General features: G+C 40.8%; 1 protein-coding gene across 1 annotated transcript; it reads left to right on the top strand.

Annotated features, from left to right (window-relative positions):
* The first annotated feature begins 666 nt into the window (after positions 1-666).
* Positions 667-13,487, top strand: LOC139459103 (structural maintenance of chromosomes protein 2-like). Its single transcript, XM_071240548.1, has 4 exons — positions 667-680; positions 8,891-8,977; positions 9,420-9,713; positions 10,489-13,487. Exons 2-4 carry the CDS (start codon positions 8,909-8,911, stop codon positions 12,814-12,816), a joined length of 2,691 nt encoding a protein of 896 aa, XP_071096649.1. The 5' UTR covers positions 667-680; positions 8,891-8,908; the 3' UTR covers positions 12,817-13,487.
* Positions 13,488-17,082: the final 3,595 nt, after the last annotated feature.

The raw sequence follows: 17,082 nt of genomic DNA, 5'->3' as shown, positions 1-17,082 counted from the left end.
GCACGCACGCACACACACATACACACAAAGACACACACACACACATATATACATATAATAAGTTGCCCCCTACAAATTACTAGCGTCCCGTGTTATCCGCTTTTCTAGGCTTGCCTAGCAGGGTAGAATTACTATACATATACCTCCTTGCACTTATCATTTAAAGTACAGACTTGGAGCAAGGCTAGGAACATGTGCATGGTCATATATACATTAATTTGACAAGTCAATGTTTTAGTTTCACTGAGCTTGCTTGTCACGCTGAAGACCCGGGTTCGATTCCCGACATGGGTACAATGTGTGAAGCCCATTTCCGGTGTCCCCGCCGTGATATTGCTGGGGTATTGCTTAAAGCGGCGTAAAACTATATTCACTGCACAAACTGCACTGCATTCACTGCACAAACTGCACAACACTCATCTCAAAGTTATCAAAAACGAAAGCACAGAATCATCCTACTCCCTCCCGCAGCCACTCAAGTAAACAATGTCAGCCTACTTACTGTGACCCTCGCACAAGGATACATTTATATCTGTTGTTTCGGGTTCAATTGCAGCGTGACAATGATTCATAAGTCTCCAGTTCATAAAACAATTCCCAGAAAACCGACTTGCAAGCGTATAAAAGACGGTGTGTATTCACTCGTACATTCATTCCTATCGTGTCCTCAACAGAAAACAGTAAGTTGAAATCATATTGCACTGTTGCCTACCCTTGGTGGTAGATTTCCAAGTAGCACATAGGTACATGTTGACGATACCTGTGTAATATGTAGGTAGCTGTAGACGATATGCTTGCGTCTTACCTGTGTAATACTAGTATATAGCTAGATGTTGACGATATGCTTGTGTCTTACCTGTGTCATATATAGGTAGCTGTTGACGATATGCTTGCGTCTTACCTGTGTCATATGTAGGTAGATGTTGACGATATGATTGCGTCTTACCTGTGTAATACTAGTATATAGGTAGATGTTGACGATATGCTTGCGCCTAACCTGTGTAATATGTAGGTAGATGTTGACGATATGCTTGCGTCTTACCTGTGTAATACTAGTATATAGGTAGATGTTGACGATATGCTTGCGCCTTACCTGTGTAATATGTAGGTAGATGTTGACGATATGCTTGCGTCTTACCTGTGTAATACTAGTATATAGGTAGATGTTGACGATATGCTTGCGTCTTACCTATGTAATATGTAGGTAGATGTTGACGATATGCTTGCGTCTTACCTATGTAATATGTAGGTAGATGTTGACGATATGCTTGCGTCTTACCTGTGTAATACTAGTATATAGGTAGATGTTGACGATATGCTTGCGCCTTACCTGTGTCATATATAGGTAGATGTTGACGATATGCTTGCGTCTTACCTGTGTCATATATAGGTAGATGTTGACGATATGCTTGCGTCTTACCTCTGTAATATGTAGGTAGCTGTTGACGATATGCTTGCGTCTTACCTCTGTAATATGTAGGTAGCTGTTGACGATATGCTTGCGTCTTACCTATGTAATATGTAGGTAGCTGTTGACGATATGCTTGCGTCTTACCTATGTAATATGTAGGTAGCTGTTGACGATATGCTTGCGTCTTACCTATGTAATATGTAGGTAGCTGTTGACGATATGCTTGCGTCTTACCTGTGTAATATGTAGGTAGATGTTGACGATATGCTTGCGTCTTACCTCTGTAATATGTAGGTAGCTGTTGACGATATGCTGGCGTCTTACCTGTGTAATATGTAGGTAGATGTTGACGATAGGCTTGCGTCTTACCTATGTAATATGTAGGTAGATGTTGACGATATGCTGGCGTCTTACCTGTGTAATATGTAGGTAGATGTTGACGATATGCTTGCGTCTTACCTCTGTAATATGTAGGTAGCTGTTGACGATATGCTTGCGTCTTACCTATGTAATATGTAGGTAGATGTTGACGATATGCTTGCGTCTTACCTCTGTAATATGTAGGTAGCTGTTGACGATAGGCTTGCGTCTTACCTATGTAATATGTAGGTAGATGTTGACGATATGCTGGCGTCTTACCTGTGTAATATGTAGGTAGATGTTGACGATAGGCTTGCGTCTTACCTATGTAATATGTAGGTAGATGTTGACGATATGCTGGCGTCTTACCTGTGTAATATGTAGGTAGGTGTTGACGATAGGCTTGCGTCTTACCTATGTAATATGTAGGTAGATGTTGACGATATGCTGGCGTCTTACCTGTGTAATATGTAGGTAGATGTTGACGATATGCTTGCGTCTTACCTCTGTAATATGTAGGTAGATGTTGACGATATGCTTGCGTCTTACCTGTGTAATACTAGTATATAGGTAGATGTTGACGATATGCTTGCGTCTTACCTGTGTCATATATAGGTAGATGTTGACGATAGGCTTGCGCCTTACCTGTGTAATATGTAGGTAGATGTTGACGATATGCTTGCGTCTTACCTGTGTAATACTAGTATATAGGTAGATGTTGACGATAGGCTTGCGTCTTACCTATGTAATATGTAGGTAGATGTTGACGATATGCTTGCGTCTTACCTGTGTAATATGTAGGTAGATGTTGACGATATGCTTGCGTCTTACCTGTGTAATATGTAGGTAGCTGTTGACGATATGCTTGCGTCTTACCTGTGTAATACTAGTATATAGGTAGATGTTGACGATATGCTTGCGTCTTACCTCTGTAATATGTAGGTAGCTGTTGACGATATGCTTGCGTCTTACCTGTGTAATACTAGTATATAGGTAGATGTTGACGATATGCTTGCGTCTTACCTCTGTAATATGTAGGTAGATGTTGACGATATGCTTGCGTCTTACCTGTGTCATATGTAGGTAGATGTTGACGATATGCTTGCGTCTTACCTGTGTCATATGTAGGTAGCTGTTGACGATATGCTTGCGTCTTACCTGTGTAATATGTAGGTACATGTAGATGTTGACGATAGGCTTGCGTCTTACCTGTGTAATACTAGTATATAGGTAGATGTTGACGATAGGCTTGCGTCTTACCTATGTAATATGTAGGTAGATGTTGACGATATGCTTGCGTCTTACCTGTGTAATATGTAGGTAGCTGTTGACGATATGATTGCGTCTTACCTGTGTAATACTAGTATGTAGGTAGATGTTGACGATAGGCTTGCGTCTTACATGTGTCATATGTAGGTAGATGTTGACGATAGGCTTGCGTCTTACCTGTGTAATATGTTGGTAGATGTTGACGATAGGCTTGCGTCTTACCTGTGTCATATGTAGGTAGATGTTGACGATATGCTTGCGTTTTACCTATGTAATATGTCTACTAGGTAGATGTTGACGATATGCTTGCGTGGTACCTGAGTAATATGTAGGTAGATGTTGACGATAGGTAGGTAAAACACAAGCAATGTCATATCGCGGTAAATGTTAACGACATTTTTACATGTCAGCTATGACTTATGGATTATAAATCTTAACGATAATCTTACATGACAGCTATGTTGTATGGAGATAAATCTTAACGATAATCTTACATGTCGGCTATGTCGTATAGAGATAAATCTTAACGATAGTCTAACATGTCGGCTATGTCGTATAGAGATAAATCTTAACGATAGTCTTACATGTCGGCTATGTCGTATAGAGATAAATCTTAACGATAGTCTAACATGTCGGCTGTGTCGTATAGAGATAAATCTTAACGATAGTCTAACATGTCGGCTATGTCGTATAGAGATAAATCTTAACGATAGTCTAACATGTCGGCTATGTGATATGGAGGTAAATGTTAACGATAGTCTTATGTGTCAGTTACGTGATGTGTAGGTAGGTATTATCGATAGTCTTACATGTTAGCTTTATAGTCGAGACTGTGTACAGTAAGGATTCATCATTTCCTTCTGATAGAATCTTGAAATCAATTGTCAATTTCCTGCCACGCGTTATTCATAATTATTTTTGCTGTATATATTAACATTTCTTTCTCAAAATTCAAGGACCAATTTAAAGTTCAGTGTTTCATTTTTAATAAATGTGGTCGTCCCATGCATGTTTCTGAGGGCGTAGAAGGCAGGACGACCACATTTGCTGAAAAGCCAGTATTTCGACATTTATGTATTGACAACATAATCTACACATGTTAATACGAAGGACAGAACGCTGTTATCGTGACGGAAATGACAATTTAAAAGTTATTATCAGCGACAGTAACGCAGGAAAAGATCAACCCCCATTTCGTTATACGAAACCATGGATTAAAATGCTATCTAGGTTGTAGTCAGATTTGTCTCTCCTTGATGGCGGTTTCACCATAATTCCATCACCTCTGCCAACCTCCACCTCCACGTCTAACACACATACATTCACATGGACGGTGCTTCAAAGCAAGAAAAACATGGAAATCTTACATTTCCTTTTGAATAAATGATCACTATTTGGTGTGATGTTATAGCACAATGATTGTAGAGTTAAATCGAGCCACATTTAAGATTTTCACGATCATTTGTTTAATATTGAAATTTTGTTTTAATAATGTGCAACATATACTTTTTTCATTTATGACAGTTACTGAGGTGTTTCCACTGTTTGCTTCGTTGAAACCTATGATGGCTGTGTGATTGCATCGTTGCTCATGCTTTCAAGCCATAGTTTGTCTGGCTCTCAATCGATAATGTAGATGCTGCGTTTTATGTATAAGATTCCCCGATTTTACATCCAAATATACCTTTGATTTAATGATTCCATGGATCGAAATTACAACCTTAGTATCTGTAGCCTTGTGAGTGAACCACAAGGAAACAGAGGAGCCGATAATTCTCAAAGCTTGTATTAATACCCTTTAAGTCCATGAACGCCAGCAAGGGGGAGATTACATCCGTTTCCAAAGGTTCATGGAAAGTGCATGAAACTTAAAAATGTTGCTAAATGTTGGTTAAGAGTATTTGTTTGGTTTATAAGTAAGATAAAACACTTCCCCTCGGAGGAGGATCTTAACGTCAGTATTAGTTGGTTGGTTTGTTGTTTAACGCCGCACTCAGCAATATTCCAGCTATATGACGGCGGTCTGTAAATAATCGAGTCTGGACCAGACAATCCAGTGATTAATATCATGAGCATCGATCCACGCATTTGGGATCGATGGCATGTATCAACCAAGTCAGCGAGCCTGACCACCTGATCCCGTTAGTCGCCTTTTACGACAAGCATAGTCACCTTTTACGGCAAGCATGGGTTGCTGAAGACCTATTCTACCCCGGATCTTCACGGGTCCTTAATGTCAGTACCACCCGAGGGGAAGTGTTCTATACTACATCTGACAACCAAAATGGTCTTTAACAGAAAAGAAAGTTATATTCGACCTAAAATGAAATCTTAAAGTTTTTGTTTGTTTGTTGTTTAACGCCACACTCAGCAATAATCCAGCTATATGACGGCCGTCTTTAAATAATCGAGTCTGGGCCAACTTGCACAAAGCGATCTTTGCGCTTAGATGATCGTAACTCCAATACTTTAACGTAGGCTTACAATAGTCGTAGTGCTAAGATCGCTTTGTGCAAGTGGGCCCTGGGACTGACAATCCAGTTATTGACATCAGGAGCATCGATCCACGCAATTGGAATACGATGACATGCATCAACCAAGTCAGCGAACCTGATCTTCCGACCCCCTTAGTCGCCTCTTGTGACAAGCATAGTTGCCTTTTACGACAAGAATGGGTCGCTGAAGACCTTTTCTACCCCGGATCTTCAGGGATCTTATCTTGAAGTAGCACTGACATGTAACACAACACACATTTTATTTTCCATAGCGACTGACACATGTACTGTTAATAATTAAAATAATATTTTCAATGATACCCAGCTTAATAAAATCCCTAAAGTAAAGCAAACACTAACACATTTTTCAGACAATGGGCAAAGCGTTGTGCAAACCAGTACATGAACCTGTTCCTGCAGCGGTTGTGTCACAGTTCGAGGCTGGCGTACAGTATATTGATGATCTCATGACGATACTAGACTCGGGATCAAAGGACGTTAAGGGTGTGATAGAAAATGCGTATGAGGCATTTTTAGGCGCTGAACGAGAGCTTAAACAGCATATCCACACTTTGACTAAAATCTGTCTCGCCAAGGAGCTTTCACAGAAGCAGAGCCAGCACCAGCAACTTGTCGTGTCTTTAGCAGCCTTGAGTGCATCACTTGATGCTATGAGAAGCAACTTACAGGAGCAGACTCGTAGCGTTTCCAGTGCCGAAGAGGATGTTCAAAAAGCAGAGCAAAGCGTTCAAACAGCGAGGGAAGAGTTCCAAAGAGCTGTAAAGCATCGAAATGACGTACGAACAGCTGGTTTGGCGCTGATATGGATCCCCGTTGTCGGAGCGACAACGCTGGCTGTCTCTGAAACAGCTCTTAAATATGATGTGGAGAATGCCGAACACTGCCTGAATTCAGTTCGATCAACACTCTCTAACGCAAAGGACACTTTGTCAGCGATGACAAATGATTGCCAGCAAACTGAAAATGAGTTACGAAGACAAACAGATGAAAAAGCGAATGTTGCTCGTCAGATTAGTCAGATAGAGGACTACATTCAAGTCAGCAGGGATTACCTAACAGAGCAAAACACAAGTCTGACTAAGATGCGAAAGGTTATTCACACTCTCAGCATGGTTGCAGGACGAGCCGAGATCTTAAGGGATGAAACCAAAATAATGTATGAAATAGCACAGATTGGAGAACCCTTGAAGAGCTTGGTTGACAGCTTAGAGAAAGCAGGGGTCACTAGATCGGACGTGTGGATTAAGGTTCTCTCGCGCCCTGCTTTCAAGGCTATTGGTGCTGCAGGTGGAAATGACTGGTGAAGGGAAACATTCTGACATCGTCAATTGCGTTGTGCAATGTAATGGCTTCCCAAAGCCCTGCCTACTGTTGTACTGTTGCGCCGATTGTAAGCGGCACCCTTCAATGTGGGGGTTTATTCCGTGTAAAGTTTCAAACCCACTACACACGGCGTACATACTGTGTCTTCTTGTAAACTAATGCATTTGTAAAAAAATAACTTTAAAATGATTTATTTGAATAAAAATAGTTTTGTCTTTTTAATTGTGCAACAATGTTTAGTACCGGACACTGGACGTAGATGTATGGATCGTTACAAAACCACATCAATTCGTGGTGCTGTTATTGTTCAATTGTTCAATTATAGCAACGTGGTGCGAAACGTGGTTTGGCAGCTTATGATGCTTTCAGTAGCGAGTGATTTTTTCATATTGTCGAAGAGGTTTAGCCGTTTTTAAAGTAACATCGTCTTCAACGACATGACCAATTTCACGTTTATTGTATAGTTGTTTGGTTGGTTTGTTGTTTAACGCCGCACTTAGCAATATTCAAGCTATATGACGCGGTCTATAAATAATCGAGTCTAGATCAGACAATCCAGGGATTAATATCATGAGCATCAATCCACGCAATTGGGATCGATGACATGCCTCATCAAAGTCAACGAGCCTGACCACCCGATCCCGTTAATCGCCTTTTACGACAAGCATAGTCGCCCTTTACGGCAAGCATGGGTTGCTGAAAACCTATTCTACCCCAGATCTTCACGGGTCTTTTTGTATAGAAAGAAGTACAGTTAAACCTTATTAGCCATCTTTTGAAGAACGCTGAGACAGGTCGAACAAGAATATCGCAGTGAAAACAGCTACAGTTATAAGAGACTAAGAGCAATTAGAAGCTGAATGATGGGATTCGAACCGCAGACTAGCAGATCCTGTGCAGCCAGATACACAGCGATTAAAGGTGAATTACTTCCTTATAAACCCAATTACATTCATTACAGATTACACACATTTGTCTGGAATACCATCTACATACAATGTAAGGCTATATCGTTGTCTACCACTGTTGTTTTGAGATTGTTTATTTTGTTTTGTATGTTTGTCGTTTAACGCAATATTCCAGCTATATGATTGAGGTCTGCTTATCATCACTGAACCAGACAATCCAATGATTGACATCATAGGGATCGATCCTCACAACTGGGATAAGACGACATGCATTCAATGATGTCACCGGGTTTGATAACCCGATCCATTAAGTCACCTCTCAAGAGAAGCGTTTTGGTAATGCAGCAAAGAGGGTTTGGGTTATCCTGGCACAGTCAGGCTGGCTAGGCTTACCATCAGCTCAGGGCCCTTGCCTCCTCTACACGCAGCCCAGACAGCGAATGGGACTTCTCCCAGGAAGCGCTGCCTAGTCGAACCCATCCAGAACTTTTCGGAGAATGTGAAGACTCCCAAACAATGCAGCTTTCTGCATTAGCCAGATTGTTAGGAGGGCCGTAATTCCTGGCAGCAAACCCGGGTACTCTCCCAATGTCAAACAACAGATTGGGGGGTACCAAACCTAAGTCACCGAGAACAATTAGGAGTCGGACACCTTCGTACTTGTGATGCAAGCGTGACATTTCAAAAGCGAGGTCCGCATATTTGCCATTTTTTCCTGAATCTTGTCAATCAAATGAGTGTCAAAAGGGAGAGAAAATTCGATGATATAAATGATTTCATCGGATTTATAAAAAAGGACAAGATCAGGTTTGTTGGCCTCGGTAGATCTGAGGCTGTATACGGGCCAATTCCAAAGAATTTTATATTTATCTTTTTCCATGACGTCTCTGCATATTCTGGGTCGTTCCATGGATGGACAGCTGTGTTAACACTACATAAACTCGAAGCAGTGTTCCTTCAGATAGCCTCTCCTTGCAAAAACTGGTTTGATATGGCACATCCTTGGTTGAGACTCATTTCTATACCGTCAGGCATTACAGAACCATAAACAAAATCAAAATTGACATTATTATTATCATTATTATTATTATTATTATTGTTAGATAAGAAGAGTACTCGCCATGGCGGATGTTAGCAGACAGGACATTGCAAAGGCAGAGAAAAGCGTGATGAGCCCAACCGATGCAAAGGTAAATATTTTTATTGTCACATCTTGTGGTTGTAGATGATCCACAACAACTCCACTCTCTAAGCTGTGGATGTCAGTTACTACATTGAATGTTGTTTAATATCACAGTCAGCAATAGTCACGGCGGACTGAAGATGGCCCAATGGTTATGATGACGTGCCATCAGCCAGGTGACCACTCTGGACCAGACAAGCATAGTCGCAATTAGCGGCAATATTACGTCAAGGATGGGTAGTTGAGACGTGTTATATCAGTTGAAATGTTATGTAGGTGTGATGGTTCGGAGAAAGTTATAACATAGAGATTAGACAAATTCCCTGTCACAACGTCTGTGATAAAAGAATTTAATAATTTAATAAAATATTCAAAAGGTCAAAGAATTACTGTTGTCATCTGGACTAAGTGTTGTTTCTTTGCTAATATAACTTTCAAAGAAATTGCAGGAAGACATGATGTTGGTCCTCGGGCTTCAGCAGGAGATGCTGAGCCAGGCCCCTCTGTCGGTGTGTCTCCTGGGCCAACTGGTGCTCGTCACACTGGACAAGGACGTCTCGCTGGTGTCAGAAAACATGGACAGATCTGCTTTCAAATACACGAAGTACCCTGATTCATTGAGGACAAGCATTGTTCAGGTCGCCAACCAGGGATGGACAGCCTTCAACTGTGCCAACAAAAACATGGACCAGATCCGCCTTCTTACGCTGCAGATACCTCGCCATGTCAAGAATGCTGTGAAGGTAGATACAGAAAGTTTCATTGAGTAACGGTATGATAAACGAAAAGGTTAAAAATATAATGACTTTTGATATAAAATATATTGACTTTTGATATCATTTCCATGTCCTGATCAACTTATCAGAAGGTACTGAGATCATATTATACATTTATTACACTTGACACATCTATCAATCCCATTATACTCTAATAAGATGAGTGAAAATGAGTTGAAAATGGAAAAAAAAAAATAATCGTCGGGTTTGTATGCTAAACTGATGTGTTACAGCCAATATATCACTTGTAGAATTAATGTTAGTACCGATTGTGGCCCTCTTGGATTAAACAACTGCCTGGCATTATCCGAGCATGCTCTGCATAAAGGTCTTGGGATCAGACATATTTTAACATCATCAATTTGCCAATGCAAATTCTTTAAACTTGAAATCACCCTTACTGATTGATGATATCATTAGAAACAACAAACAAGCAAACAAGTGTGCTACTCTCAATGATGACTACTGTTAAAAAGTATTATTTTCCAATCTTTCCCTTTCATCAAGGGCGACGCATGACAGACAAAATTATCCTAGCATCCTTACTGTAAAATATTCTGTGAATATGATGCGTTTGGGTACATTCAACCACGAATAATTCTTAGCACAAAACATTGACTGCGACCAGTATACCCAAACTGTTTTGTCATGCGATCCCTTATTTGATCTATGAAGTATATCTATGACTGACACTATTCATGTAGTAAAGATATTGTACCTTGTGATCATATGATCTTTGCAGTTTATCATTGGGGGATCTGATGAGGAAATACAAGAATTGGTACCGGATATTTTGGCTAACATAGAAAGGATTACTGATACCTGCATCGTAAAGGCAGAAGAAGTGGAAACACAGTTTTCTGACGTCATGGATTTGATATGCGAACTACAAGAGGCCTGCACATTTACAAAGGGGGAATATGATGACAAGATCAGGAAAGCTGAAAAGGACATTGAAGTGAAATCAACGCGCAAGATTGCATTAGAAGAAAGAAAACAACATGCTGAAGAGGAATACAAAGAAATGCGAGAACAAATCAGAAAAGCTCAGGAGTCGTATGAAAAAGCCATGGACCCCATGCCCTCTGGATGGGAAATGCTGGGAATGGATTTGGTGAAGGGACTAGCCAAATGTGCTGTCACACCAGTCCAGGGCGCCACAAGTATTTTCGCGATGACAGGGGGCACGGCGTCTATGCAATCCCAAACAGGAACGTCTGAGGAAGCATTCATGTTGGAGCTTCCAAGAATTTCTCTCTGCATACAGAACGTCATGGAAAACTTCGTCTTGCTTTCTGAGGGGAAAGAACTTGATACACTGACTCTGGTCGAGTCGACATTTAGTGACGTCATTAGTTCGCTTGCATCCTACTCAGGAGTGTGCCGGGACAAATTCGATGGCATCAAGGAGGATGCGTCTCAATTGATCCAGATTTTGAAGGTTGCCAACAAGCAACTGACAGGCAGGGAACAGCAAGTGGAGAAAGCGAGGGCGGTGGTAGATCACCTTAAGGGAAAGATGCAAGGTTTGAAAGTGTTTTGTGACACAGCATTTGGAGCAAAGCCATTACAGATGCCGACCCCAAAGATGTCATCACATGAGCAAGGACAATCTGACTCAGCCTCTTCAAGACACAGTGCGCAAGCCAGATTTAAGGTTGAACAAGCTTCATCTACGCTTGAGACCGTTAGAGATGACTTCAGAGCAAAAAGCCAGAAGCTAGGGGAATACAAAGAAATGCGAGAACAATTCAGAAAAGCTCAGGAGTCGTATGAAAAAGCCATGGACTCCATGCCCTCTGGATGGGAAATGCTGGGAACGGATTTCGTAGAGGGACTAGCCAAATGTGCTGTCACACCAGTCCAGGGCGCCACAAGTATTTTCGCGATGACAGGGGGCACGGCGTCTATGCAATCCCAAACAGGAACGTCTGAGGAAGCATTCATGTTGGAGCTTCCAAGAATTTCTCTCTGCATACAGAACGTCATGGAAAACTTCGTCTTGCTTTCTGAGGGGAAAGAACTTGATACACTGACTCTGGTCGAGTCGACATTTAGTGACGTCATTAGTTCGCTTGCATCCTACTCAGGAGTGTGCCGGGACAAATTCGATGGCATCAAGGAGGAAGCGTCTCAATTGATCCAGATTTTGAAGGTTGCCAACAAGCAGCTGACAGGCAGGGAACAGCAAGTGGAGAAAGCGAGGGCGGTGGTAGATCACCTTAAGGGAAAGATGCAAGGTTTGGAAGTGTTTTGTGACACAGCATTTGGAGCAAAGCCATTACAGATGCCGACCCCAAAGATGTCATCACATGAGCAAGGACAATCTGACTCAGCCTCTTCAAGACACAGTGCGCAAGCCAGATTTAAGGTTGAACAAGCTTCATCTACCCTTGAGATCGTTAGAGATGACTTCAGAGCAAAAAGCCAGAAGCTAGAGAAAGTCAGTGAAGACATCACCGAGCTTGCGGGGATCCAACTGGACAAGGTAGACTTTGACCAGATCAAAGCCTTATTGAAGAGAGGTATCAAGGCTATTGGTGAAGTCAGAATCCAGTGGGGAAAATTGGTGCGATTTTGCCAAACAATATCCAACATTATTAAGTGCAGCATGAATGAAAATGTGAAGAATTTTCTACAAACAGCTGAGGAGGGGAAGAAGTTTCGTCTGAAGTACACCATGTCAGACATGCTCAGAGATATGATCTATGTACAAGCCAACGATGCCAACACCTTGGCCTACATGGTTAACAACCTCGCTGAGATGTATGTTGAAGTCTCCCAGAAGCACTTGATGGATCAAGTTGCAAATCTTGGTGAGTTGCTTGGACTAGATCCGGAAAAAGACAAGGCTGCAATTTCTAAAAGACAAACAGAACTGGAAACACAAGCGAAAGCCGCCACTGTCTTAGTTACACAGAAGCAGAAAGAATTTGACACAAAGGTGAAGAGCAGAATAGAGAGAATTGAAACAGAGATGAAAGCAGTTCTTCCACCACCTGAGCCGACAAACGCAGAAATCGAGAAGGAGAAGAAGGCCATCAAAGAAGCCAAAGAGCGGAAGGCTTAACTAAAGGCAGAGGATGTTGATGAGTGGGTGTGACTTCTGATCATTCACCTCACAACTGCAGGGTTCCAGGTGTGGACGATACCACACAACCATGCCTAGTTTATCATAGTAACCAACAACTTCAGTAAACTAATTTACACTGATGGCCTGGGCAAGGGATTATAGAGTGCTTCTTTCAGTATTGGCTAACTCCCTCGGCGCTTCATTAACTTTTATTAATGCTTGGTTTAAATCTTGACCATGTTTGGAAACCTAATTTACCTGTGACCTTCTCCCTTATCTATTGAAAATAATACTAGTAGCGAGGTTTCAGTGTGAGGACATCAGACTTGGCAGTTGAACGTAGCCATCATATAAAGACTCCATATAAAGAACGTGTCTTTGTATTCTCCCATGCTGGAGGTCGTGATTGTGTGGAAGATGAACTACATATATTATTGATATGTGACAGCTATTCCCAACAGAGAAGAGAATGTTCCGCCCCAATTGCTGGATGATCAGTATAAATATGTGTCTGAACATCAAAGACGTCTGTCATAGTTTGTGACTATTTACATATAATTTCCGCCATATATGTACTGTTCCAAAGTCATTTTATTGGGCATGTGATTATGTTATAAACTCCAAATAGAAATGTGTTTCACTTCACACTGTTGCTATATGTATGCTCTCCTTTCTAAATAAACCAGATCCTGAATGCTGGTGTTGACTACTTGTGCAAATTTCATCGCCTATAAACGCTAAAAGATGGTACTTGTTGTTACACTACTTGGTGCTTGGCATATAGCTAAAACTCATCTTATTGTTTCATCATCCGTCATATAGGTGAAATATTTCTAAGCGCAGAATCAGCTGTCACATAACTAAAACACATCTTATTGCTTCATCATCCGTCATAAAGGTTAAATGTTTCTGAGCGCAGAATCAGCTGTCATATAGCTAAAACACATCTTATTGCTTCATCATCTGTCACAAAGATTAAATATTTCTGAGCGCAGAATCAGCTGTCATAAAACTAAAACACATCTTATTGCTTCATCATCCGTCTTATAGATGAAAAATTGACACTTTTATTGGTAATTTTAAGCCCATTTCTATTCAATAAAATCGCATGTTACAAGTACGAAAATACTCCAGGGAAGATTAGTGTAATGTTATTGATCTCAGAGCTTTTTAACGATAACATTGAATAAAATCGTCGCACGTGTTATTCATCCAAAGCTTCGACAACGGAGGTATTTCCCAGTATTTTCTCATGTTACTGGGAGGAAATCCACAGTATTCGGAAATAGGCGATGGCAGTTAGTTACAATTCTTTTTAAACTAATTTTCCGATTACCTAAACAATGACAAGAAAAAAGTAGGTTAAGAGGATATAATGAACTCTAACAATTGCCACAAATCGCCACAATTTCCGCTTCTTTGGTGTGTGCGTGAATTTTCACGGGGTCAAAATTGCATAAAGTGATGGAAAAATACATCAATTGACATTTTTATTAAGTCATTATACTATTATATGTTGTTATATTAATTTGGCAAACAGTTTGTTTCATTTAACTGTAATTCTAATTGTCAATGAAAACATTGATAAAAATCATGTTTTTTACTTCATTTGCAAATCTTATGAGTAGGTAAGACACTAATTCCATTGAATTTTGGTAATAAAACCACTATAACTGCAAATCACAATCCGCCTTAACCATTGTGCTATCCTATACAGAAAACAAAATGAAAATATATTAAATAGGGGCTGAGATATTGTATACAATGTTATCCCACCCCCTAAAAACCCATTTTGACGAATATTGCTTATAGAGATATGGTGGTAGATTATGTTAATGCAGTAGATGAGTGGGATCATTGCAACAATGCTTATAAACACAAAAATAATAAAATCATAAAGTAAAACGATGTTTCATTTTTTCTATGAACATATGTTGTGGTCATCTTAAATTTCATTTTTACCTGTTTTCAAAATCAAGATCTAATATAGTTCTTCAACTGATGATCAAATTCAAGATGGCCTCCATAGATGTTCATAGAAAAAATTGAAATATGGATCCAAAGGGATTTCGCCTGTTAAAGCCTGCAGTGTTGTACGCGGTGTACCATGGCCTGTTGTGTGCGTGTGATTAACCTTAGTGCTTGGTATTGGATGGAGTCTAGTTCATTGTATAATTTTGAGTTTAGAGTGTTGTAGATTTGACATCCATTGTCAACTTTGGATCAAGTTAGTGATTTGTATAATGCTATTAGGGTATCTTTGGAGGCTCCCCAGTAGGCTGAAGCCACGTAGCGAAATTAGGTCTTTCGTGCATCTATTTATTAGGTTTTAAATGTGAGCATCCCAGGTGAGGTGCTCATCAAAGAGTAATCTCAGAAATTTAGTTTGTTTTTGGAAGTTTATTGGGTTATTATTTATTTCTATTTTGGGGGTTGTTGTGAGCATATTTCTCTGTTTGAATATTACCCCTACAGTTTTTCCAGCGTTAAGGGAGAAGTCCCATTTATCTGCCCATGTTTGAATTTTGTTTAATGTCTTCTACATTACTTTTTGGCCATGTTTGTCTTCGGGTGCCAGAGGGCTTCATGCGCGTATTTATAAATTTGAATTTTATTAGATATTCCCTCGAATAGGTTTTTAATCATGATGTTGAATAGTGTGCTTAGAATGCTGCCCGGGGGTGTACCATTCTCTAGGGGTCATTGGTCCGATAGCATTTGGTCGATTCCCACTGTTATTTTGCGAATTGTTAAGAAGTCTTTTATATAGTTTAATATTTGTCCTTTCAGTCCTGCTTTTTGGAGTTTTTGGATGAGCCCGTCATGCCACACCATATCGAAAGCTTTAGAAAAATCTAGGAATATACCAACTGTGTAGTGTCGGTCTAATTGGCCTGTTTTAATGTACTGTTCCAAGCGGGCTAGGTTCTCTGACGTTGAGCGGCCCGGTGTGAAACCGCTTTGGTCTGGGTTTATGATATAAGTGTGGAGTCATGTTTGACCATTGCCATTATTTTGCATAAATTTGAGGTTAAGGAGATTGGTCTGTAAGTGTTGGCCTCGTTTGCAGGTTTATTTGGTTTTGGAATTGGTATAACCAGAGACCTGACCATTTTGGAAGAGTTAGGTTTCTCGCCGCTTTTAACACTATTCCAGTTGTATCACGGCGTGTCAGCCTGATGTGGGAGGAAAGCTCGAAGTGATGCAGGTCTCAGACGTTTACCACTTTGGTGAAACACACGAGCACGGGTATGGTGCTGACAAAGAAACCTAATCGGGGCGAACCGGGATTCGAACCCACAATCATAGGTTTCTGGCGTGTCAAGGTACGCAACTCTGCACAGCGAATCACGGCGCCACAGACGACTGGGCCACCCGTGCCCCCTCGTCACGCCGAAGACCCGGTTTCAGTGGTTAGGCAATAATGATAAATATGTTAATTGTGTGAATGGTGGGTGCTTACGCTTTTCGCGAACACCTGGTGTCATCACTGGTTTTTAATGGTCCATTCATATAGGTTGCACAGCTGTTTTGCCGTTTGTGCCAGATATCAATGTTTCGGCAGATTTTCTAGACTGTTTATTCTCGCGCACTGACAATTTATATTAAGTGAGGGACTTACATACTCTGTAAAAAAGAAACTCACATGTGATTTGAGATGTAATCGATTGTTTGCAATTGCTCACATCATTGTCATTGTAATATTCACCCACGCTGCTTGAATTGCTTGTGCCAACTGTCGGAGGTTCTGTGGTTGTTGCTGACGCGTTCGCAGTCGTTGATCCAGTGCATCACATAACTGTTTGATTGAGATTATATGCAGGGTCTGGATATTGTGACTCCCCCAAAAGGCTGTCGTCAGTCTTGTGTGAGGTCAGGCAATGACGTTCTCATATGGAACTATATTGTCCCCCCATATTGATGCATATTGGGACTACTGGATCTTGTCCCCTATCTCTCACAACGGTTCAGCAGTCTTGTAATGGTGCTTGGTGCTACATGGAAAAAAAAAACTGGTTCTCTTGTTTACAGTAGCCCGATGGCGTTGTTGCGTTGGACTTCCGTCAGTCGTGGCATGTTTTCTTGTTCACTTGCTGTAAGATGCATGCAATTGACACCCAACGTTTTTTAATAACAAGTGCAAGTGATGTTGCACTTACATGTTATGATCGTGTGTATCGGTGCCAGGCACTCACGTGTTTTTGTATTTTGGAAACTTTTCACCAAATGTCGGCAGTACCTCATTCTTTCCACACAAATTAA

This window comes from Haliotis cracherodii, unplaced genomic scaffold (genome assembly GCF_022045235.1).
Source record: "Haliotis cracherodii isolate W230 unplaced genomic scaffold, xgHalCrac1.p SCAF_13, whole genome shotgun sequence".
NCBI lineage: Eukaryota > Metazoa > Mollusca > Gastropoda > Lepetellida > Haliotidae > Haliotis > Haliotis cracherodii.
This window is presented reverse-complemented; position numbering and strand designations above follow the sequence as displayed.

Bases quoted from the DNA above. Each gene is read 5' to 3' on its own strand.
- LOC139459103 (XM_071240548.1), top strand. From the start codon at position 8,909: ATGGCGGATGTTAGCAGACAGGACATTGCAAAGGCAGAGAAAAGCGTG. The intron at 8,978-9,419 runs GTAAATATTTTT...AAGAAATTGCAG, and splicing joins TGAGCCCAACCGATGCAAAG to GAAGACATGATGTTGGTCCT. The intron at 9,714-10,488 runs GTAGATACAGAA...TGATCTTTGCAG, and splicing joins ATGTCAAGAATGCTGTGAAG to TTTATCATTGGGGGATCTGA.